Genomic DNA, 22,743 nt, shown 5'->3' on the forward strand with positions numbered 1-22,743 from the left:
ATCATCATTTAATCACGTACGTTTCACATGTTTTTGTATTCATTCTAGCACAGTAGCACAAAGTAGTTAACAAATTAAAAAAAATGGAAACACACATGCTTTTGCTTTTGTTACAGGTCAATTTTTTTTGTTATTTCCGAACCAAAGCACTTGAATGGGCGACATGTCTTGAGGCTTCTACGATGTCCGAGCTCAGATGTTTGAACGCGAAAGCAACACTTAAAACATATAATGCTTCAGTTGGTACAGTCGGAATGCTGGCAAAGGATATGTTTAACTTTTCGGAGATTTTAACAATATTAAACTGGTTTGCTATACTTTGTGAACTTAAAATCTGTGTAAAACTGTGAATTTAAAATATTCAACGTAATATTTGTTTAACGTCAGTATACATATTTGTGTGTCTGTATGCGCCACCCAACGCATTCCGACAATGGACTCGTCCGTCGTAAGGCCTTTGCAGTAGGGAGTTGTTTGGCGGACCCCGCAAGTTTTTCTTTACTTTTCATGTTATTGTTGTGTCTCTAAAGAAGCCTACATTGTTCATTTTTATCAACACTTGTCTCGTTGTTCACTCGGTGTGTCGACGGACTTTAAAAGCAAGTGTTTTGTGCGTGGTACACAACTAGCTAGAGAGCGAAAGAAGGAAGGAAGGCATCGGAGACTGGGACTGGCTGAGCTTATGATGCCGACGTTGCGGGACAGCACCATGTCCCACCCCGGCGAGAATTCCCACCAAGTCCGGGTGAAAGCGTATTATAAAGGGTAAGAAATCACTGCTTCTCCTAGCATGTCATCAATCTGCTTAGTAATTCAACTAGCTAAAAGCAGTTTTAGACTTGGAAAGGTGGCTAACCAGTTGGCTAACATTAGCTAACCCGGCTAACGGCTTGCTAATGTTGGGTAAATACCAGGTTTGACGTTTGGTAAGCTTGACAAGGCAAACAGGCAGGTGAAACTGTCCAGACCATAGCTAGAGCCAGACGCGTTGTCAGTGTAAAGTCATTGGTTTAAATTCAGTCAAAATGAGTTGTTGATTGTGCTAATATCTGAAATCTGACACAGTTTGAAAGCTTGGGAGCTAGCTAGTCTGTCAGCTAATAAGGTTTATAACTAGCCTGGCATGTTGTTATAGACTGGCCAACGTTCATTTCTTATTGTCAGTTTTGGCAAGTTAATAAGATGGACGTGATGTACTTTAGGGATTGGCAATATGACAACAGGAAATCATCACAGTCTTTATTGATATGGTACATCGATACCATCATGATAACTGTTGAGTAATGGAAAACCAAATTAGGTTTTGTTGTTGATGTTCATCATGTTAGATGGCTTGGCAATGTGAGGTCAAGCTGAACTGTTAATTTCAGATGGTATTCTAAGGTATTTCAGTAATACTGATGTAGTGTTTATAATACAACATATCTTTTACAATCTCACAACACAATTCGTCTGTTTCACCATCTATCTTACCTTAATCGAACCTGGACTTTAACTAGGGCTGCAACTAACATGAATGATTATTTTCATCATCAAACCATCTGTTAATTATTATTTTGGTTATAAATAAATTGCCTAGTCTATTAATGTCAAATAAACAGGGAAAATGCCCACCACAAGTTTTGAAAGCCCTGTTTGTCATGAAATAATAGTCTGAAATAGTAATAGTTGTCTGACCAACTGTCCAAAACCCAAATATGTTTAATTTACAATGATAAGAAATAGAGAATTGCAAATCATAACATTTAAGAAGCTGAAATTAGAAAATATTTGACATTTTTTGCTTTATTTAAAAACTTAAATGATTGATTGTTTTTAAATATTCAGCATTTTAAATAAATAAACATCGCATTTGCTGCTTATTAATTTCAAGTCGATTGACTAATCGATTAATTGATTAATTGTTTCAGCTCTAGCCTTAACCGATCATCTCTGTGGCACCTAATGTTAACCTAAATTATGCCCTAACCCAAGCTAAGGAGAGCGCTGCTGTGGGAAACACTTTTCGAAGGGGAAATATTTTTGGACACAAGACAAACAAAAGATTATAAACATAAATATCAATGTACTATTCATCCCTGATAATGTCATGTATGGGATATGGAGATCCAGTTCATTGAGTTTTTGTCATACCAAGTCTGGTAGAGGCATGTCCACTGTTTTAGTTTCGTACCTGGATCTGTTTGATGGAGCCAGTGATTTGGAGCCCACCCAAGACTTGAAAAACGTGAAGTGCAAGTCACCTTAGCCAGACCTGTTGTATTTCTCACTGACGCACCTCACGCACACCGTAGTATGTGTTGATCATTAGGTGTCATCGGACAGAACAAAGCTTTTGAAGTATGTATGAGGTTGCTGCTGAGGAATCTCAGCTATGCTGCCAGAGAGGGAATGCAGTAAGATGGTCTCATAGTTTGGCTATCGGGACACATTAAGCCAGGATGGCATCAGTGTTGTTATTGTTTCCCTGCAGAAGTTAGGAGTTGGAGATTGAAGAGTTGCACAGAATCAATATATTTGGTACTGACATATCAGCTATTAGCCGTATGTCAGTACTGTTTCCTTACTGTTTTATATAAAATTGTAACAACACAACTTTCTTAAACTTTCTCAAACAATATAATCAAAATGTGCACAGGCCTAAAAAGCATGTTTGTCTATTGGTCCAGACAAAACAAGATATTTGAAGATGTCACCTTGGGTTCTTCAAATTTGTGATTAGTTTTTTCTCACAATTGCTTGACATGATTAATATTCGATTTGATTAATTCGAAAACATATACAGCAGATTAATCAATAATGAAAACAATTATTAGTTGCAACCTTAGTAAACATGGTCAGCGTTTGGCGGTTTCCCTGACATCCAAACTCTACAGAAGCTCACTTTACTTTCTGTGCTTCAAAGTGGTAATCTAAAACATCAGCTGACAGAGTGATTCTTTGTTTATCCTTTTAAACCTGAAAACGTCCAAACACAAAATTTAAGCCTTACACTCTCAATGGCCTTTCTCTGTAGTCGTGTCTCAGCTCCTCTATTTTCAGTATAGTGTCCTTTTTGAGTCCATTCATTGCCATTTGTCTGTCGGTCAGCGCCAGCATCAGCAGACTAGTGTCAGCCTGTAGCAGTCTCAGCCTGTCACTGGCTCGTCTTCATTTTGCTCACATTCAGTGATGAAGATACTGTACAATGGTAGTAGATGGACTGAAAAGAAATATGGTAGGGCCGACGCTAACAATTATTTTTATTATAAATGAATCTATTTAATCTATTATTTTCTCAATTCATTGTTTTTGTTTATAAGATGTCATAAAACAGTGAAAATGTGTTCATCCCAGTTTCCCACAGCCCCAAGTGACGATGTCTTTATGGGTTGTTTTTTCCGGATCAATAGTCCCTAACCCTGCTCTAGTAGGGAAACTCTGCTTTAGTAGGGATGCACCGATTCTGGGCTGATACAATGTTTAAAATAACAATTTGGTCGATAGCCAGTTCCGATGTTTTGTTGTTGTTGTTTGCCCTTTTTGTGACAGGGAAACAAATACATCTTCATTATAAAAAATAACTGAACTTTTTAAGTCATTTTCAAAAACATTTTTCAACACTGCTTTTATCAAGTTAAAATCTACTATACCGTGATGCTAAGCATACTCACACAAGCCAGTAGCTCATGAATGTGTGTGGCCACGACGTTGTAGATTTGGGGGAGACAGACGACGACTGGGCTGTATGTATAGGCTTCGAAATGGCTCGTCGTTTAATGTGATCACTCTGCCAGTAAATGAATCCGTGTAATGTAAATAAACCACACGTGTGCACGGCAACCTTACGTCATGCCAGTGTTGTGTCCAGTCAGTGGCTTCTTCTCCAAATCAACAGTAGCAGCATATGCTAGCTGACTGTCGTCTGACTCCGACCACAAAAAGAACACACAAACATCGGCCACTGCCTTTGGTCAATGACCTCTTTCTGTGTTTAGCAGTCAGCTTACGTTGGTCCTTTTTTGGCAATATGGTCGCACAAAGTTTTGTCAGCGTATTACTAAAGAAAATGCTGAGCTGTGTAGCAGGTCTTCTAAAAAAAATAAAACCTTTCTGTTTGTCACTGCCAGTGAGTTAGGTCAGGTCAGAATTTTTTTGTTGCACAGTTGCAGTTTCAACACCGACTAACACAAGGCTTCTTATGTGCTAGACCAACTTTAGGATTCCTGTGTATGACATGTTGTTTGGCAGGAAACTGGGATTACACCGGCTTGACGGAGCAGTTCAGATATTTTGCTCTTTTGAAAGGAGTTGCTCTTCTTTTCAAAGACTCTGCCATCTGCATCATTGCTCCAAGATCTAGCTTTGTTTAAAATATGGCAAGCGTTGCTAGTCTTGCCCTTTTTACTTTTGTTCTGAAAGCCCCTCAAGCACTGAACTGCAACGTCGTACACCCCTCACCCACTTATCCACTGACACACATCTTCACTAACGAGTCTGAGTATCACAGAGTCTCAGCTGCTGCTAGCATGTGTGTGATGTATTGTCTGTTCCGGCGTTTACACATCTTGCAAATTGTGTGTAATACAGCTTAAGTGTTTGCGTACACGTGTCGGCCTGTCGTTTTGAGTGGCCGTGTCTCAGGCTCAGCAGGAGTGCGTTTGGTTGGTGCTCTTGTGCTGCAAAGAGCAAGTCTCTCTCCTATTCAGCACAGCAGGACGGGCCGTGTTGCCTAGAGACCACAGCATCCTGCCGTCTGTTTCATTCACCCTGACCTCAGTGGCTGTTTTGGAAACTTCAGCATGTGCGTTTCTGTATTTGCTTCAGTGTGTTGTTGTTTATGTTACCTCAAACATTAGCGTGTGTATCAGTGCATGAGCATGTGGCTTGTGTGAAGGTGTTGCGTGGCAGCGATGACAGAAAGATGGATGGTCCTAGGTCTTCATGAAAGCCCAGAGAGGCACCCAGACCCTTCTAACTGCTTGAGCGCTCACCAGTGACGAATGGCTTCATGCTGGGGAGATGGGGCGGCAGAGTCCGAGTCACGGCAGTGCAGAGCCAGGGGCACAGGCCGGCATTCTCCTCCTCCTTTTTAATTTCGCTATACTGTAGGACGGCACACGGCAGAGGAATGCCAGGTCTGTGTGGAATGCTGCTTCCTCCCAGTTATTCAGCAGTGATGAACTCCCAGTCTTTCACTGCAAAATCCTTCTGCATTAGTCACTCTGAGAATTGCACAGCTTGGTTTCCTTTGTCTAACACTGGTCCTCTTTTTCAACATAATTTTAGGTTCTTTTTTTTAGATGAATCTATTGGATGTTGTGTTATTAATGGTTGAACTGCAGTATTGTCTAATGCATTTTCCAAATCAAAGGATGCGGCACAGAAGTCATTAAACAGCTGCCTACTCGTCAGCCCAGTCAGTTATGGAAATAAGTATCACTTTCACTTTCGTTAAAGTGACTATATGTAACTTTTTAGTGTTTCTGAAGCTCTGTAATTTTTCATATAATTATCTTAAATGACCTGTAACAGCAAACAAGACTAACCGTGAAAAGAACGCTATTTTTATGTAGTTTTTATTAGTGCCGTTGCCCGGGTCCGATTTATCCCACGAAGTCACAAAATGATTTACTGCAGGTAGATGGCGCTACAGTAACACATTCTGACAGGTATCCAGCCAGGAAGGTAACAGGAGATTTCTTTATAGACTAGGCCTAATTGTATTTTAATGTTATTTTAGAATGTATCTGCTGTAGCTATGGCTGATACTGGGGCAGGGCCATCACAGAAAAGTACATTAAACGAAGAACAACTAAAAGCTGAAAGGGAAAGTGAAAGACGACAGGCGAAAACAGTCAACTTCAGTCGGTCTTTCAACAGATGGAGAAAATTACGGGATTGTAAATGATTCAAAAATGTCCCCGAATTGGCCCTCAGGTATGTAATAAGTCTATTTCATTCATAAAATAAATTTACAATGCACGATGTGGTTGTACGTCAGTAGCTGCAACATGGCATCATGACTTTGCGTATGTTTACGCAAAGTCATGATGCCATGTTCACGGCACTTTCCTAAAGCCAAATGGCGTGTTATCTGTACGCATTTTGAGCTATCCACGTGTATGTCTACACTCTATACAGTGGATGTAAACACCGTGTTGCCACGTGGTGTGTATGTTAACGTGTGTATTTATGAAAATTCACACGTAATGTAGATGAATGGCGGCCGTACGGTGTTGATAAACACGCTAAAGAGCGATTATGCATCTTGATAACACGCCGAATTGGCTGTCATACATTCGCCATTTTATGAGATCAGTCTGGTAGCCGACATTCAATTACATCCCCATTTCATTTAGCGTCTGATTTTTATTTCTTTTAGTCCGTGTTTGTGTTACATACATACATCCAGAGTAGGCTAAGTTACCGTATGCAACACTTGAAATGCAAAGATGCATCTGTAACATATTCTCTTATTGTAAATTAATGATTTCCTGTCTCAGCAACATATTCATCGCGACTACATGACCTCTGTAACTCAGTAATCTACAGTGGGCAATATAAGAAAAGATCTTTACGACAGCAGGTGTGGTTAAAAACACTACCGCTTTTTGTCCAAATCGGCCGCTAGAATCAACACAAACTGAAAGTTACATATAGCCACTTTTAAGTTCATTACTTATTGGACCTGGAACAAACAATTATTTGTATTTATTGATTAATCTGTTTGGGCTGTAAATGGCAGTAAACATGCCCATCACAGGCTTTCAAAGTCCAAGATGACATTTTCAAATTGCCTGTTGTGTCCGAGCAACAATTCAAAACCCAAATGTATTTAGTTAAATATCATAGAAGAAAAAACAGCAAAATACACCTGAGAAGCTGGAACAAGATCATTCTTGGCATTTTTCTTTAAATGACCTAAAAATCATCAAATGATGATCAAAAAATGTAAAATTATATAAAACGCAGAAAACCATCAAATTATGGCTGCAACTAACGATTAATTTTTATTATTAGTTAATCTGCATTATCTGCAATTATTTTCTTGATGAGCTGCTTTGTCTGTAACCTTTCATGAAATATTTTCACTTTGCTGTCATATGACAACTGTCAAAGGACAAAGAACAAGCTCAAATCTTCACATTTAATCAGCTGGAACCAATGAATGTTTGGCATATTTTGCTTGAAAAATGACAAACGATTAATTGAGTATCAATATAATTGCAAATTTTTCTGTCAATCGCCTAATCGGTTTATAGACAAATTATTTCAACTTTACAGCTAATCTTCACATTTGAGCAGCAAGTATTTGCCATTTTTGCTTGATTAAACAACTTAAATGTTTAATCGATGATCAGAATTGTTTCCAAGTAATTTTCTGTTGATCGACTAATTGTTTCAGCTCTACTTCACAGCAATTAAAAACAATTTAAAAACCTGGGTGAAGTATTTTGAATTCCTCTTTCTAATTTATTTTAATCACTTTGTAGTCTCTGCACCTTTCCTTTAACTGCTGTAGCCATTAGCTGAGCACAGAGGATGCTGTTTGAGGCACCTGACATGGCTAAACTTTAAAGCGCCCATATTATGCTCATTTTCAGGTTCATAATTGTATTTTGAGGTTTATGAGTTTTTTTTTTCATAATATGGGAACTTTAACTACAGTGTAGACTAAAAGTGTTTAATGAAAACCTACAGCTCAGCTCCAGTTACACGCAACACAGTTCAAGTCGCCTCCTGGCATTAATACGCACTTTGGATCGTCTACAGTCACAGTGTGGGAACCTTTTTAGTGTACTGTTTGTGTGTTCATACACTGTCTATCTTCTGATGGTATCAGGGCTTTAGGAGGAAGTAGAGCTGCCATACTGCCCCATTACAGGCAATGATTAACACCAGCAGGATGGAGGAAGAGGGTGAGAAAAGAGAGGGAGGAGGAGGCATCAGCCTGACGTCAGTTTATCCTTGCTCAGAATGCTTTATTCATTCTTCATGTGTGATTTTCAGTCAAGACAGTTTAATACATGCTGCGCGGAAGCTGCACTCTTTAGATGCTTAACATGAATGTGAAACTGAAATATCAGCCAATAAATCACAGTCTGGTGTTATTTGTGTGTATTTGCTGCTGGCATGGACTGACCCTACAGTGACCTTACGCTCTATGCTGTCCTTGGACTTGTACAGTACATGTCCTTGAAAGTGTGCCTAGTTTGCTCCATGTGTTGGGATTTTATCATCCAGCTGTAAAGCTCTCAAGTTGATGAAAAACTGGGTTCATCTTTGACGATGGCAGTAAAGTGAGTAAGAGGTCCTTGTTCTTGCGGGTCACTCCTCGGCTGGTGAGAGGGGCTAATACACATTACCCCCTCTTTACGTCCCTTTTTTACTCTTTATCATGCTTATCCGCATGTTTTCGCCCATTCTGTCACCTCACTCATTCCTGATCCCACACATAAGCTCAGACCCCATGTCGCCTGGAGACCTATAAAAACGAATGGTTGAACCATCTCCATCCGGCATCTTTGGGTTGTAAACCTCACTGAGGCTGGCCAGAGGGCTGGGAGCAGGTGACATCAATTCTAACGCTGCCATGAAACGATGAGGGGCAGATGATCCCACCTACAGGGATAGATGCTCTCGTTCACCCATCACTGCGCTCTTTCTCTCACGTCTCACCATAATGTTTGACTGTATATGTGAACTGAAGAGGCAGAGAGTGCTGTACTTGTTGATTTAAGAGCAGTAGTCCAAGTGTTTTGACTGATTTCCAGGAAGTGATGGACTTCAGTGGTGGACCGTAACGAAAGCAGTCGCAATACAACTACAACCACCATCTCCTGTGATTCTTTCTGCTTTAGTGTGGGGCTCTCTCACTCACTCACCTCTTTTAGTCTTTCTCCCTCTTGTTTTTGCTCTCTTTCTCACACCCACAATTATGCTGTAGAGATGAATGCACCCATACATGTGACAGACTGCGAGACTGTGACTCACACACAGCAGCGTTTGAGGGGAAAGGACACTTTCTCACCTCTTTTCTCTCCACCAAAAGTCTGGTGTTCTCCAGAGTTATTCTTCAAGTGTTCAGAGAGGGAGTGTTTGAACATAATGTCTGATGTTAAAAAAAACAGTTGATTAATCAATTAGTTAGGCTATCAAACACAAATTGTGTGTATGTACTGTATGTTAGAGCTAGGCAATATATCGATGTTATATCGATATCGTGATATGAGACTAGATATCGTCTTAGATTTTGGATATCGTAATATGGCATAAGTGTTCCTGGTTTTAAAGGCTGCGTTACAGTAAAGTGATGTAATGTTCTGAACTTACCAGACTGTTGTAACTGTTATTTGCCTTTGCCCACTTAGTCATTATATCCACATTACTGATGATTATTTATAAAAAATCTCATTGTGTAACTATTTTGTGAAAGCACCAATAGTCAACAGTACAATATCGTTGCTGTATCGATATCGAGGTATTTGGTCAAAAATATTGTGATATTTGATTTTCTCCGTATCGCTCAGCCCTACTGTATGTATGTATTTGTATGTATTTTTATTGAAATTCTTGGTATCCGTAGGGATGCACGATCTGACATTTTCTTTCTCTGTGCCGATTCTTATGCCTCAGCTTTGGTATTGGTACCTGCCGGCATTTTTACAAATTCTTTGAACCTTTTATTTAACCTGCAACAGGGTAGCAGTAGCCTCGTTGACTCGAAGGAACATAACTAATATGCAACACAATGCCATGCGTTGTGTTGGTGCATCCAGAGTAATCGTGAAAGTTAGATAAATACTTACGTATTTTTAGTATTTAAATATTTCTTATTTATCGGTCTTCTCTCTAGGGACATCATGATCACTCATTTTGAGCCGTCCATCTCATACGAGGGTCTGTACGGGGAGGTTAAGGACATGTGCTCCATGGACAACGACCAACTCTTCACCATGAAGTGGATCGACGAGGAAGGTACGTCCCTTATCTGTGCTTCAAGAAGAGACATGAGAAACCAGCCAAAATTCAGGAGAAATTTGTTTACAAAACAAATATCAAGTCATGGTCACATGTGACGTCAACATTTAACAAATTTAGAGGTCGCTGGCTAAATATGGCAGAATTTGGCTGTGCCGTGTGTTAATATGAACACCTGCATAAGCACCCACACTTTTACTTGTCACTTGACTTTAACACTCTTTTCATGTCAGTCAAAGGGTATAGCCCCCCCCCCCACACCAAATTCCTTGTTGTCAGGCAGCAAAAATAGTGTCATAAAAAAGATGCTCTGCTCAGGATAAGGTCAAACTCATTATACTCCGATCAGCTCCTATTGGTCACCACCCACACACAATCACTGAGTCATTAGCCTGTCTGAAAGAGGATAACTGCTTGATGGTCGAAATGAACTCGAGCTGTCTCTCCTCCATTGAATCAACATGCACACAGCTACGCAACTTCGTGAACTCAAGTCATTATCACAATAATTAGAGAATGTACCTGTACTTAATTAATACTTTTATAACCCTGGTTTAAAGCTACCAAATACCAACAACAGGTCTGTGTTTTTTTTTGTGATCTATTATAAAAAGAATCTGTAGAATGAATGCTTCACTTACTGTATCTCAATGTATTATAAAATGTTTAGCTCTAATTAATGTAAACATAAACAACAACTACTAATGAACATTTAAACGGTATGTGCCACATGGAGACGAGTAGTAACAGTCAAAGATTAAAAGTAGAGCCCGCCAATCAGAGCTGAAACAATTAATCGATTAGTCGGTTGACATAAAATGAATCGGCAGCTATATCAATTCATTGTTTTATACGTTTTCTTCTAGCAAAACTGCCAAACGCAAAACTAGCTTCAGCGTCTCTGATAGTCGGTCAGTTAAAAATCCTATATTAATACATGGATAACCAACGCGCTTCAACTCAAAGGGTCTTCATCACCTGCAAGATGGTACTCGTGCCAAAATATGCTCCCTTACCCCAAACCAAAAAATAATAATAATTTTAGGAATAAAATAAACATCTTTTTGGCTGCAAAGTGCATAATTCCACGTGGTACCCAAAACTATTTAGTTTATAGTCCTCCTTTCCCTTTCTAAAACAGTTGTATTGTACATATTTGTTATAGTGTCTTTTTTATACTTGTTATAGAAATATATCTATTCTGTATTTATGTTCTTGACTGTAGCAGTACTTACCTTTCTTGTTTACTCCCCTTTTAAATGTTCATTGATTATTGTATGCACCTAATACACCAAGGCAAATTCCTTTCAAGTGAAAACTTTCTTGGTTATAAATCTGATTCTGATGTCTGAAAAAGAAAAGCACCAAATCCTCACATTTCAGTAGCTGAAACTAGCAAATGTTATGCTTTTTTTGTTTAAAATATTACCATGAAACCAATTAGCAAAATAGTTGATTAATTTTCTGCTGATCAACTAATTGTTTGATCAACTAATTGTGACCGCTCTACTTGTATCTCAAATAATTAAACATAAAGTCTGACTAAAACTGAAACACTTTAAGAAAAAACTGTCCTCTCTTTCGCTACACAGTCTGTCCTCTCACTTTGCCGTCCGTCCAAATGCTTTAACATAGAAAAAGATTGTCTTCAAGCTGCAGTGTTGTATCTCACTAGACTGGTGTACTATCGGAAAGGAGAAATCCAATTCAAGTACATGTAGGTTTTAGAGAAACAAGGTTAGTTCTGAGGATGTAAAAACATCTATTACAAATAGTTGAACAACTCCATGACTCGAGAGGTCAGGGCTGATTCAGACACTGGGTGAGGGGTGGGGGGAGGAGGGGTTGTGCATGTGGAGTGATATGGAACATTTGATTGACAGGCTCTGTGTGTGTATAAGCATGTAACCTGGGGGGTAGAGGAGAAGGGGCTGTGTGGTTTTATGTACAGTTTTAATCAAATCAGAAGTAAGGGGTCAAGAGTACAGTGGAGACGGCAGAGGAGAAACGGAAACCCTGATTGCCGTCCTGCACCTGTTTTCTCACAGTAACGGGTTTTACTTTTTACGTGGTGAGTGAACTCTTGTCTCCCCTCTGCTGTCAGGTGACCCCTGCACCGTGTCGTCTCAGCTGGAGTTGGAAGAAGCTCTGCGTCTCTACGAAGTCAACAAAGACTCGGAGCTCATTATCCATGGTAAGCCTTACTGCTTTTCACACAGGCTGTATTAATACCATAACACAAACAGTTTCAAGATTTAACATTTTCATAGGAGGTTATCTTTGACTCTCTGCTCTATAACTTGTCCACTCACCTCTCTGTTGAGCCTTTTATGGCCGGTCAAGTTTGGCAGGATTAATGTATTTTCCATTTCTGGTCATCGAGCTACAGTACACCAGACCTCAGGCCAACACAGATCATCCAGGCAGATTTGGCAAGAACAAAACTTGACTGTTAAGGCATTAGCGGCCTGCCACTACTAGTAATTAGTCTCTACTGCTAATATTAGAAGTAATCATGTAAAATGTTTACATGTACTTTAAAAAATCAAAAAAAGTCAAATACATTGAATCTTCACATTGTTTTAGGTAAATGTTGATATATTCCTTGGGCATGGTGAAACCTACAGAATTCCCTTTTCATTTTTTATTTCGTACTTAAATGCACAGTAATACATTAACGTTATACCATAGATAAAAGGGTTATTCACATATTATTCTTAGACTTGTCATAATACAAATGTATGTCTGCTTTACTCCAGTGTTCACAAACATTACTAATATAAACCGATCTATAACAGTACCTAAACAGAACCAGAAAATAATAATAAATGACATTATTTTTAGGTGTAATCTAGTATAATGTTTGTGTATGAATTTTAAAGTAATTAATGTGGGAGTGTTGGCAGGCTCTAGACTTAAGTTATACATTGACATAGAGAGAAACACGCAATATCTTAATCTTGAAAATGCCTAACACACTTTATTAATAAATTAAGCAATGGGTACCTGGGGCATGTACCACGAAGCAAGTCCAACTTAGCCCGGCTCTTTTTGGGTTACCTGACTTCTCTGAGCCTAACTTGATGTGAAGGTGATCCAGGATAACGAGGATCGCCAAGCTGGTTATCAACTGGTGCTTGGTGATCTGTTTCCATCTATGGGCGCCTTCACGTGAAAGAGGGGGAGGTGTTCATTACAAGCGACATCATCACAATCATGAGGAAGCTAAGATACCTGCAGGAAAAATTCAGTTTTAGCTTCAGCATAAAGTGATTTTTTTTAACCAGGTGAAATATATACAATATCATAATTAGAATAGAATAAGAAGCTGTAGGAACACTAGAAATTATTTTCTAACATAAAATGTAAGGCTATAAATAAGTATGGGAATTTTAATAGATGTCTTTAGTGTAGAGTGATAATTTTTTTTCTTTTTTGTCTGAACTTGTAAATATGTGATACACATGAAGTAAAAATAATGTAAAACTGTTTCTGCTGCCAAAGCAGAGAGGAGAAGAAAAGTAAAGTTAATGCCTCATAGGGAATATATGACTTACATGTTGCATTTATAATCATGGGAGCTAATTAATGGTGTGTGGATAGTTTTTTTTCTAATAAAAGGGCAAGAGGGTACAGTTTTTATTTCCATTTATCATCACAAAGTCACCTTGTGTCGTTCTGAGCAGCAGTGATGAAATAAGAGTGTAGAAGTATTGACACTGTCAGGAATCCTGTCTGAAATGAAAGAGTGAGCAATTAAAATGCAGCTATAAAAAAGTATTTAGTGGCGTAAATTGTCCTATTTGTCAGAAGCTGTTTATTGCTTGTCACTTTATTGTAAACGTAAAGTTAACCTGCTCCCGAGCAGGATAGTCATGCAGCGTAGGTTACCATGGTTACCTACCAAGTGTGTGTGTTAAGCCCAATGGTGGCTGGCGAACCCACATCTTGCTTTGTGGTACAGACCCCAGGTCATTCTGGAAATAAATAATATGTAGGAAAGCAGTCCAACAATAATGCAAAATAAGCTTATGCTGCTTGCTTTTAAGTTCTATTTTTTTTTTTTTTTATTGTCTCTGCATTTACATGTCTGATCTAATCGGGACACAGACAGCTAGATACTGTACACAACGAATAAGCATCAAAACATACGGTTAATGCCGCACTGACCTGTGAAAATGACTTCTGCTGTTGACGTCTGTCTATGGGCCCTTGAGCTACTTCACATACATGCTAAGCTTAGCCTTCTTGACAAATAGTTGAACAACTCCATGAGTCGAGAGGTCAGGGCTGATTCAGACACTGGGTGAGGGGTGGGGTGGGTGCGGGGGTTGTGCATGTGGAGTGATATGGAACATTTGATTGACAGGCTCTGTATGTATAAGCATGTAACCTGGGGGGGTAGAGGATACAGGGGCTGTGTGGTTTTATGTACAGTTTTAATCAAATCATAAGTGAGGGGTCAAGAGTACAGTGGATGCCAGCAAGACTGCAGAGGAGAAACGGAAAAGGGAGGATGTGACGGTGCTGCGGGGGGGGTCGTCAGGTCTGCTCGTTATCGAGCCTGTCAGCTGTAGTCCACGCCTGCCTCTGACTCACTGCCCCCAGTCTAGCTTGATCTCTCACACACACACACACACACACACACACACACACACACACACACACACACACGTACACACACACACGTGCACACACACACGTGCACACACACACGTGCACACACAAATAATCTTTTCCGTCTTGTTTAAGATTGTGTCTTTTCCCACTTCACTGTATGTTGCACACACACAAACACCCTTGCACCAGCATATGAACCAGGGCTGCACGATATATCGTTTCAGCATCGACATTGCAATGCGCAGGATGCAAACGTCTAACAAACAAAAAGGCAAAGGAAAAAAGTGATGAGTCATAATGATATAATAATAATAATACAAGATAAGAACAAGACAAAAATACAAATGAAATGTCTATTTACACTATATACAGCTTTCACTTCTGTCCACGTCCATGATGGATAATTGCACTTGCACAGGATAATAATATCTGCATACATTGTGTTCATGATTAAATTCTTTACTAGAGCACAACATTTTTTACAAGAGCATAAAGTTACTTATAAATCTAGCTGCTTAATTTTGCTCTCAAAGTGCACCAGATGAATGCATTTAACGTTAAAATGTAGCTTACTTTCAAAATGTCCCTGGACTCCCCTAGAGGGTGGAAATTGCTTTTGGCATTTTTTATATTGCAGACTTGCTTCCTTTAGATGAAATAGACATTCTAAATGTAACCGTTTTTTTGTTATGCTTCCCAGTGTTCCCATGTATACCAGAGAAACCTGGTATGCCGTGTCCGGGAGAAGACAGTGAGTCGAACCTTTTCCTTCTTTAGTTTTACCTAATTTGTCAGCAGGGGTTCCAAAAAAAAAGCTTGGGACACTTAAGCAAATTCTTTTACCCAGGAGAGAGATTTATGAGAGATTTATGGGCTCAAATAAGGATCAATAAGACTTTAAAACAATTCTACTTTTAAAGCATGTAGTTGTGTATAACCCTATGTAAACCTATAACCTTTTTTTTTTAACATCTGACTACAGATTCAAAGCAGAAAACTGTGTGAAACTCAAAATTCCCACAATGTATGTGACGCTGAAGTAGTATACATTTTGGAAAATAGGGCCACAATTTGTGCTTGGATCTTAAATATGTGCATGTTAAACTATAGTGTCACATACAGAAGAGCTTTGAGTTTTTTGACGGGCTTATAAAGTGTGATATACTTTAAATCCACAACCTTAAAATAATTTCTAAACATAATTTTACCAACTCAAAACTTATTGATCCTAGGTTCAGCCCCTACAAACTTCATGTATATTTCATTCAATGGAATGCCATGTACAAATGAGGGGTGGGTAGGGGGGGTTGTGCATGGGGAGTGATATGGAACATTTGATTGACAGGTGTAGCAGGATTCAGCCCTCCTTTTCCTCTTTTCACAGAGTCTATATATCGGCGTGGAGCCCGGCGCTGGAGAAAGCTCTACTATGCCAGTGGTCACGCCTTTCAGGCCAAGCGCTTTAACAGGGTGAGAAATGATGCTGAACTTCACATGTTTTACATTATCACTGTTGAATTACTGTACTGGGGGAGATAGCTGCTGTGTTACATGCAAAACCTAAACACAATGCACATTTCAAAGCGTAGTTACTGTAGGTGTAATTTAAAGGAGAGTGAGACATCCACTGCCCTGTCATAACTTGTCTTTGTATTGATTCATGAAGTAAGAGGAATGATGGTGACACAGAACAATTTGATTGTAGACCAGCAGGGCTTCATGTTTCAGAAGCCATCACAGCCTCTGTAGCATCGCCTGGAATATAATGTGTGCTTGTGTGTGATGATGATTTTTCTCCGTCTGCCCTCCTGAGCAGCGGGCCCACTGTGCCATCTGTACAGACCGGATCTGGGGTCTGGGAAGACAAGGCTACAAATGCATCAACTGCAAACTGCTGGTGCACAAGAAGTGCCATAAACTGGTCACAGTGGAGTGTGGTAGACCGATGATCCAGGTGATGGCTACGACGAACATCAAACTCAATAGCTTGATGGTGTAGTGGATAGTTACCATGACTCATACATATACTCAAGATTGTATTTTGTTTTTCAATGGTAATTTATACTTGGTGACGAATGTTGTTTTCTAGGAACCAATCATGCCCGGCCAACCATCGAGTCAATTAGACCAGACTGAACAGCCAGGTAACACACACACAAAAAACCACACACACACACACACACACACACACACACACACACACACACACACACACACACACACACACACACACACACACACACACACACACACACACACACACACACCCTGAAAGCTCTTTTATTGCACAAAATATAGTATTGGTTAAGAAGCACATAAAGAAAAAGCTCATAAGAGATGATCTGCCTTCTGCCACAAACCGCTCATCAAATTACAGGCTTCTGTTAATTTATGCATTTTGTGAAACATCAGTGCAAGTTTTTATTTTTTTTTCCACCCTGGGTGGTTTAAATCTTTTTAATTTCACTCTCTTCTGAATCTCTTGGCCATTCCTTTGACCTAAATTGACTCATTATTTGCAGCTTTTGACCACCATTCTTAAAAGATAAGGCTGCAGATATCTTTTATTTTCGTTATTGTCAACAAATCCCATAAAGAGACCAAAACCAACAGTGTGTTAGCCCGTCTCCCTGTATTCTATGGCTTTCCCAGCTCGTGTGTGGCTCCCATGCCGCTTCCTTTGTTTGGAAGATGTAATTTTTATTTTTTTCTGCTGTACCCCTCTATCTACCCATGTTTCCTGTCTATCTCCACACTTTCAGCAATTAAGTAAAGGCAAACAAAAAAAAAGAAAATCTCAAATCTTTGCTGAAAAAAAGTATTTTTCAGCAAATGTTACTCAAACCGTAATAAATAAAATGTTAAACATTTTTGTTTTCACATTTCTGTTTTCACTCATGTATTTACGGCAGCAGGACGTAAAAATAAACTACAGTGCCCATCGTGTGTTCATCGTAATAAAGGAGCATGCCACCCTTGGTAACGGTGTGGCTCATTGTTTTTTGAATGATTTGTGGACAACAATGGAGCTCTGTGACGCAGAGGGATATAAGAAATAGCAGGCTTGGGATGGACAGATAACGCTTGTTAGTACGATAAATTCATTGTTGGTTTCCTTTTTTTCATGGGATTTATTGAATTAAGAGAAATATAGAATATCACCGACTTATCCTTAAAGAAAAATTAAACTAACTTCCGGAGATTATTGTCATTAGCATAGCAGCGACCAGCCACACTACAAGTTGGATCAGCTGCATTTGGGGTTTATGTACAGCACCAGACTTAAGTCCAGTCAGGTGGTGGAGAGGCTGACTGGAATGGGAGGGCTTAGGATCGTTGTTGCTGTTGTTAATGAGGCAGTTGAATCTCCTTCCACCATAGATACTTACAGGCCACCTGGGAAGTTGTGATGTGCAATCCTGGGAACATTGGGATGCAGATATCTTTTGTTTAAGCCTGTTTTGAAATGCATCTGTTTATTGGTATCACTTAAATGGTCACAAATACAAAATAAAGTTACATTCTACTTATTATTTTAAAAACTCTATTTGTTGTGTTGTTAAACAAGGATGGATACAAAAGGGTATTTTCTTTTCTAAACAAGCAGAGAGAAATGACTGCAGGGCTGTGAACAAAGCGTGTGACTGTCTATCACCTACTTTCTCTCCTCCTTCTCCTCATCGTTTTTTTTCCCTCTTCTACCTCCCCCTCGCCTTCTGTCTGTCTGTCACTTTCTCCTCTCTCTCAGGCCCTCAGAATAAAGACTCCAGAGAAAGCTTGACTTACGATGGAGAAGAGAAGGAGGTGAGAGAGAAAATCTTTTCAAACACTGTTGATGTGTGACTCATAATCTGTCAATCTGTCATGTTGTCTAGATGGATATATGTGTGTGTATATTTAGAGTGAGAAATCAGCGCTGTTTGTATGAGAGGGTGAGCAAGAATAAAATCACCTGTAATTGGAAGGTTTTTTTTCTGCTTATTTTGCCATTGTGTACATTTGAGTGATGCTTCTTCCACTTGCTGTGCTAGTGTGATATATAGCGCATGCAGACTTAGGCACCCTCACAGTGCTCTGGGTATTGATTTCCTTTGTTGGAGCTAATAAAGTACCTTTTATCACAGCTCTTAACACCCAAGGCTGATTAATGGCTTGGGATGTAGTTTGGGGAGGGGGGTTGGACACAGATAGACGGAGATACAAATTACCTTATCTACTACATCACTACAGAACAGATTACAGGAGAGAGGAAGATAGGTGAGGAAATGGTGAAGGTACAGAGAAGAAATGGACTAATACAGCGAGCGCCTAATCTGATGGAGGCTGTGTTATTTTTATATATATATATATATATATATATATATATATAAAAATACAGACAAGAAAGTCATTACTAAGATTCACTTGAAAAAAGTGGTGCAGTTAGAACTTCATTTACAAACCACCCCAAGGAAATCGTGCTCGTGCACAAACCAAATCACCAGCTCCATTAATAGTTCATTGAAAACTATGTTGAGAAATGCTGATGTTCTGAAATGTTGCATGTCAAATTTTTTTGCAGAGTTGACTTTGTATTTATCACAATATGTTGTTAGTATGCCGGTATTTCATGCTTACCCTCTCACTGTGTGTTCCCCTCCCCCAGGCGCGGAGCAGTAGAGACACAGGAAAATCGCCTTCCAGCCTGGGCCTGGCAGACTTTGATCTGCTGAGGGTGATCGGCCGAGGCAGCTACGCCAAGGTGCTGTTGGTGCAGCTGAAGAAGACGGAGCGCATCTACGCCATGAAGGTGGTGAAGAAGGAGCTGGTCAATGACGATGAGGTAAACAACGCTGATGTGTGACACACCATCAAAGTCAAAATGTTGGCAAATGTCAGAATGAGAATTGTAGGCCAGCCTTTGCATGGACTCTGACACAGAGAGTTGGCAGGTTTGGCATTAGTAGTAGTAGATAACTTTATTGTCCCCGTGGGGCAGTTGGGTTTGCGGCACAATCGCAAGGCACTTTATGACAAGACATCAGACATATGATACAAACAAATACTCCTTGCATCAGACACCGACAGACAAGACATGACAAATATACATCACACACTACAATACACTATACACCCTTGTGTATGATCAGGCCAGCTGGACGACTAGGTTTTGATTCAAGTGATTGTGGAGAGGATTAGGGATGGGTTTCGATAGCTGGTTCCATTTTGGATCCGGTTCCCGGGGCCAACGAATACCTTATTGAATCTCTCATTCCCAATCTCTCTTAGATATTCTCTTTTGCCTCTTTTTCACACTACAGGCATCTGCAAAGAGAAAAAAAATGGTGAGGTATACAAATGTGCTAACTCAGTGACACAGTTGTTAACAAGACTGACTTACTGAACATGGCGGAAAGCCCTAAACCATAACTTAAACAATGGATGTATCATGACTCAACTGTTCCAAAGTGTGAATACACTTCACCGAAGTCAACGAAACAACTGTGAAATGCTGTATTTGTGGGAGGGTACTCACAAGTCCCGTGCTTAAGGTTTTCCCTTGCAGCAAAAAGAAAAATAAGTCAGGACGGGGTTAATTAAATGTCACAGAGCAGTGACAAAATATGTGTGCTGAAGGAGTAAACTAAAAACAGCACTTTTTTTTTATTTATTTTTTTTTAAACTGAGGATGTCTTCATTCCCAAACAAACAAACTACCCAAAAAGATTTGATAAGGGATTCAAAAGGATTCTGATTAAATAACCGGATTTGGAACTGGATTCATATTCAATACTGCTATCGAACCCCATCAGCTATTTTTTTTTTGTATTTTTATTTTTTTTTTACCACTTACTGTGAATGAGACATTTTACATGTTTTCTCTATAGATGAAGGTGTGTTTAAAAAGTGAATTTAGCATTAATTGGCTCAAGATCAGAGACAAAAATCCGCCCGACGGTCTTCTCCGGTGCTGAGGTTTGAACACATTAGTGACAATAACATACAAAATTATCATTTGAACTGTTTTCACTGCTGCCAGTTTTGGTGAATGGAAAAAAAAGACCTGATGAGGGCATTTCCAGAGCTGCAACGAACATATTTCTTTTCATTATTGATTAGTTAATTGATTATTTCCTCAATTGTTTACTATGTCACCTACCATATTGCACATATTGCAGTATTGCACATACCACCATATATACTGCTATTTAACCAACATTTTACTGTTTCGGGTCACTTTATCTTGCTTTTAATCGCTTGTCTTTGTAAATATTTTGTTTTCCTTTTTTTTGCTTCAATTCGCTATTACTTATTTACTTTTACTATTTACTTGTCCTTTCATGTTGCAGACTGTTGAAGAGCTGCTAAACAGATTTTCATTGTTCTAAGCACAATGACAATAAAGATCTATTCTTGTTGGAAAATAGTGCAAAAAGGCTAGCTCAGTTTTAATTCACAGTGATATAAAAAAGAGAAAAGCAGCAAATCCTCACATTGGAGAGCCTGTAATCAGAGAATCATTGGTATTTTGTCTTTAAAAACAACACTAAATGATTAATCAATTATGAAGATATTTGATAATGTTGATCAACTTGTCAATTAATCAACTAATCATTTCAGTTTTAGACATTTCATATAATCTTACGCATTTGCTAATAGTGAAACAAGTGACTTAATACTTTACAACTTGTAATTTAGTTAGACCAGCCTCTTAGAAAGGAAAAATTTACAATATCTTAAAAGCGTAACTGTCCCTTTTTAAGTCTGTCCAGTGTGACAATTACACAACACCTCCATCTATTGAGATGTGAGAAGGTTAGTTAATAGTGAAGTAAGTCTTCTGTCACTGCCGTGTATAATTAATGCAATTGGCACAATCAATGGGAGCTGTTATTCACAGCAAAACAATCTTTTGTCTCATGTGATTGACCGTCTGCCTTGTGTATCTTGTCTGAAACACTTTGAGTTAAGTTGACAGACCTCTTCCGAGCCATCATTCTTTCTAAGACAGTGTAGATAAACCATCATGTCATCAGAAATTGATCTCGTCGAACACATGTAGCAGCACAGCCAGAGGCAATGGGAGTAGTTAGCCTTGATTAGATGCACTTAGCTTGATTGACAAACTGACAAGTGCCTTTCGATCAATGGTGGTGTTCTGCTGTCCTATCCTGTCAGCGTGAGCAGCATCCGTGTCCAGACTCATCATCCAGCCATTGATAGAGACCTGCCTTTGCTTCTACTGGCATAGCCCTTTATCCTGTCGCTGCCCACCCTGGTCTCTATCTAAACAGTGTGCTCAATCAAGTACTGTGCTTATTCAGCTTTTATAAGGGTGAGGGTACTATGTTAGAATGATCTCTGATTTACAACCAGTTCTTTGTGTGTTTCTTTTCCAGGACATCGACTGGGTCCAAACAGAAAAGCACGTTTTCGAGCAGGCCTCCAATCATCCCTTCCTGGTTGGCCTCCACTCCTGTTTTCAGACAGAAAGCAGGTGAGAGCATTTTCCTGTTTTTGTGACACGGTTTCTTCTGCAGTCTGCAAGAATTTGGAAGAATAAACAGATATTGATGTCTTTTAAAATAATTTGAAAATGTATACATTTTCAACTAGCTCTGTCTCATCGCAGTGTGGTCAGTGTGTGCAGATGAACAGTCACACTTTGAGGGGTTACTACAAAAGCGCTATATACCGTATTGGTCCGAATATTTTCCTAGAAAAACGTTTGTGGGGTCATCTCATAATCGGGGTCTAGACTTTCAGCAGTAGACGTCACATGTTTCAACAGCCAATAGAGAAGTCCGCTATAAACTATAAAAATAAAATGATCCATAATCCATTTTATTTTAATGTTACAAACAGCTGGTCGAAAAAGCAGAGTTTTAGACGGAGCCTCAACAAGTGCCCGAAAGCATGTAACGTGATATGGTGGAGAGAGATGGAGTAACTGAAGAGAGGGAGAGCCCAGCAGCGTTAGAACAAAGCCATAACTCAGAGAAATAAAACGTCTTTTTGCCGATTCATCACTAGAAGTGTAACTGTAGCAAGCATCTCCAATATCACTAACGATATCCACATTCACACCTAGACGAAACAAATGATATGTCTAGCTACAAAAATCCTGGAAGTCGGAAGCAGAACGGAAGTACGACGAAGCGTTGTCATGGAGATGTTACA

General features: G+C 39.3%; 1 protein-coding gene and 1 long non-coding RNA gene across 2 annotated transcripts in view; one reads left to right on the forward strand and one right to left on the reverse strand.

Moving 5' to 3' along the window:
- Positions 1-421: 421 nt before the first annotated feature.
- The window catches only part of prkci (protein kinase C, iota), a 34,392-nt gene continuing 12,070 nt past the window's right edge, over positions 422-22,743 (forward strand). Inside the window, exons 1-10 of the mRNA XM_039816544.1 lie at positions 422-765; positions 9,839-9,960; positions 12,068-12,157; positions 15,284-15,334; positions 15,968-16,053; positions 16,400-16,537; positions 16,673-16,727; positions 18,332-18,387; positions 19,229-19,405; positions 21,963-22,060. Coding sequence (XP_039672478.1) covers positions 683-765; positions 9,839-9,960; positions 12,068-12,157; positions 15,284-15,334; positions 15,968-16,053; positions 16,400-16,537; positions 16,673-16,727; positions 18,332-18,387; positions 19,229-19,405; positions 21,963-22,060 — 956 coding nt within the window. The 5' untranslated portion in view covers positions 422-682. The remainder of the gene's footprint in view (positions 766-9,838; positions 9,961-12,067; positions 12,158-15,283; positions 15,335-15,967; positions 16,054-16,399; positions 16,538-16,672; positions 16,728-18,331; positions 18,388-19,228; positions 19,406-21,962; positions 22,061-22,743) is intronic.
- LOC120568822 lies at positions 13,100-14,066 on the reverse strand. Its single transcript, XR_005640793.1, has 3 exons — positions 13,868-14,066; positions 13,631-13,698; positions 13,100-13,197 (listed from the first exon to the last, which is right to left on the reverse strand). It is a non-coding gene; the product is annotated as an uncharacterized LOC120568822 (long non-coding RNA).

This window comes from Perca fluviatilis, chromosome 11 (genome assembly GCF_010015445.1).
Source record: "Perca fluviatilis chromosome 11, GENO_Pfluv_1.0, whole genome shotgun sequence".
NCBI lineage: Eukaryota > Metazoa > Chordata > Actinopteri > Perciformes > Percidae > Perca > Perca fluviatilis.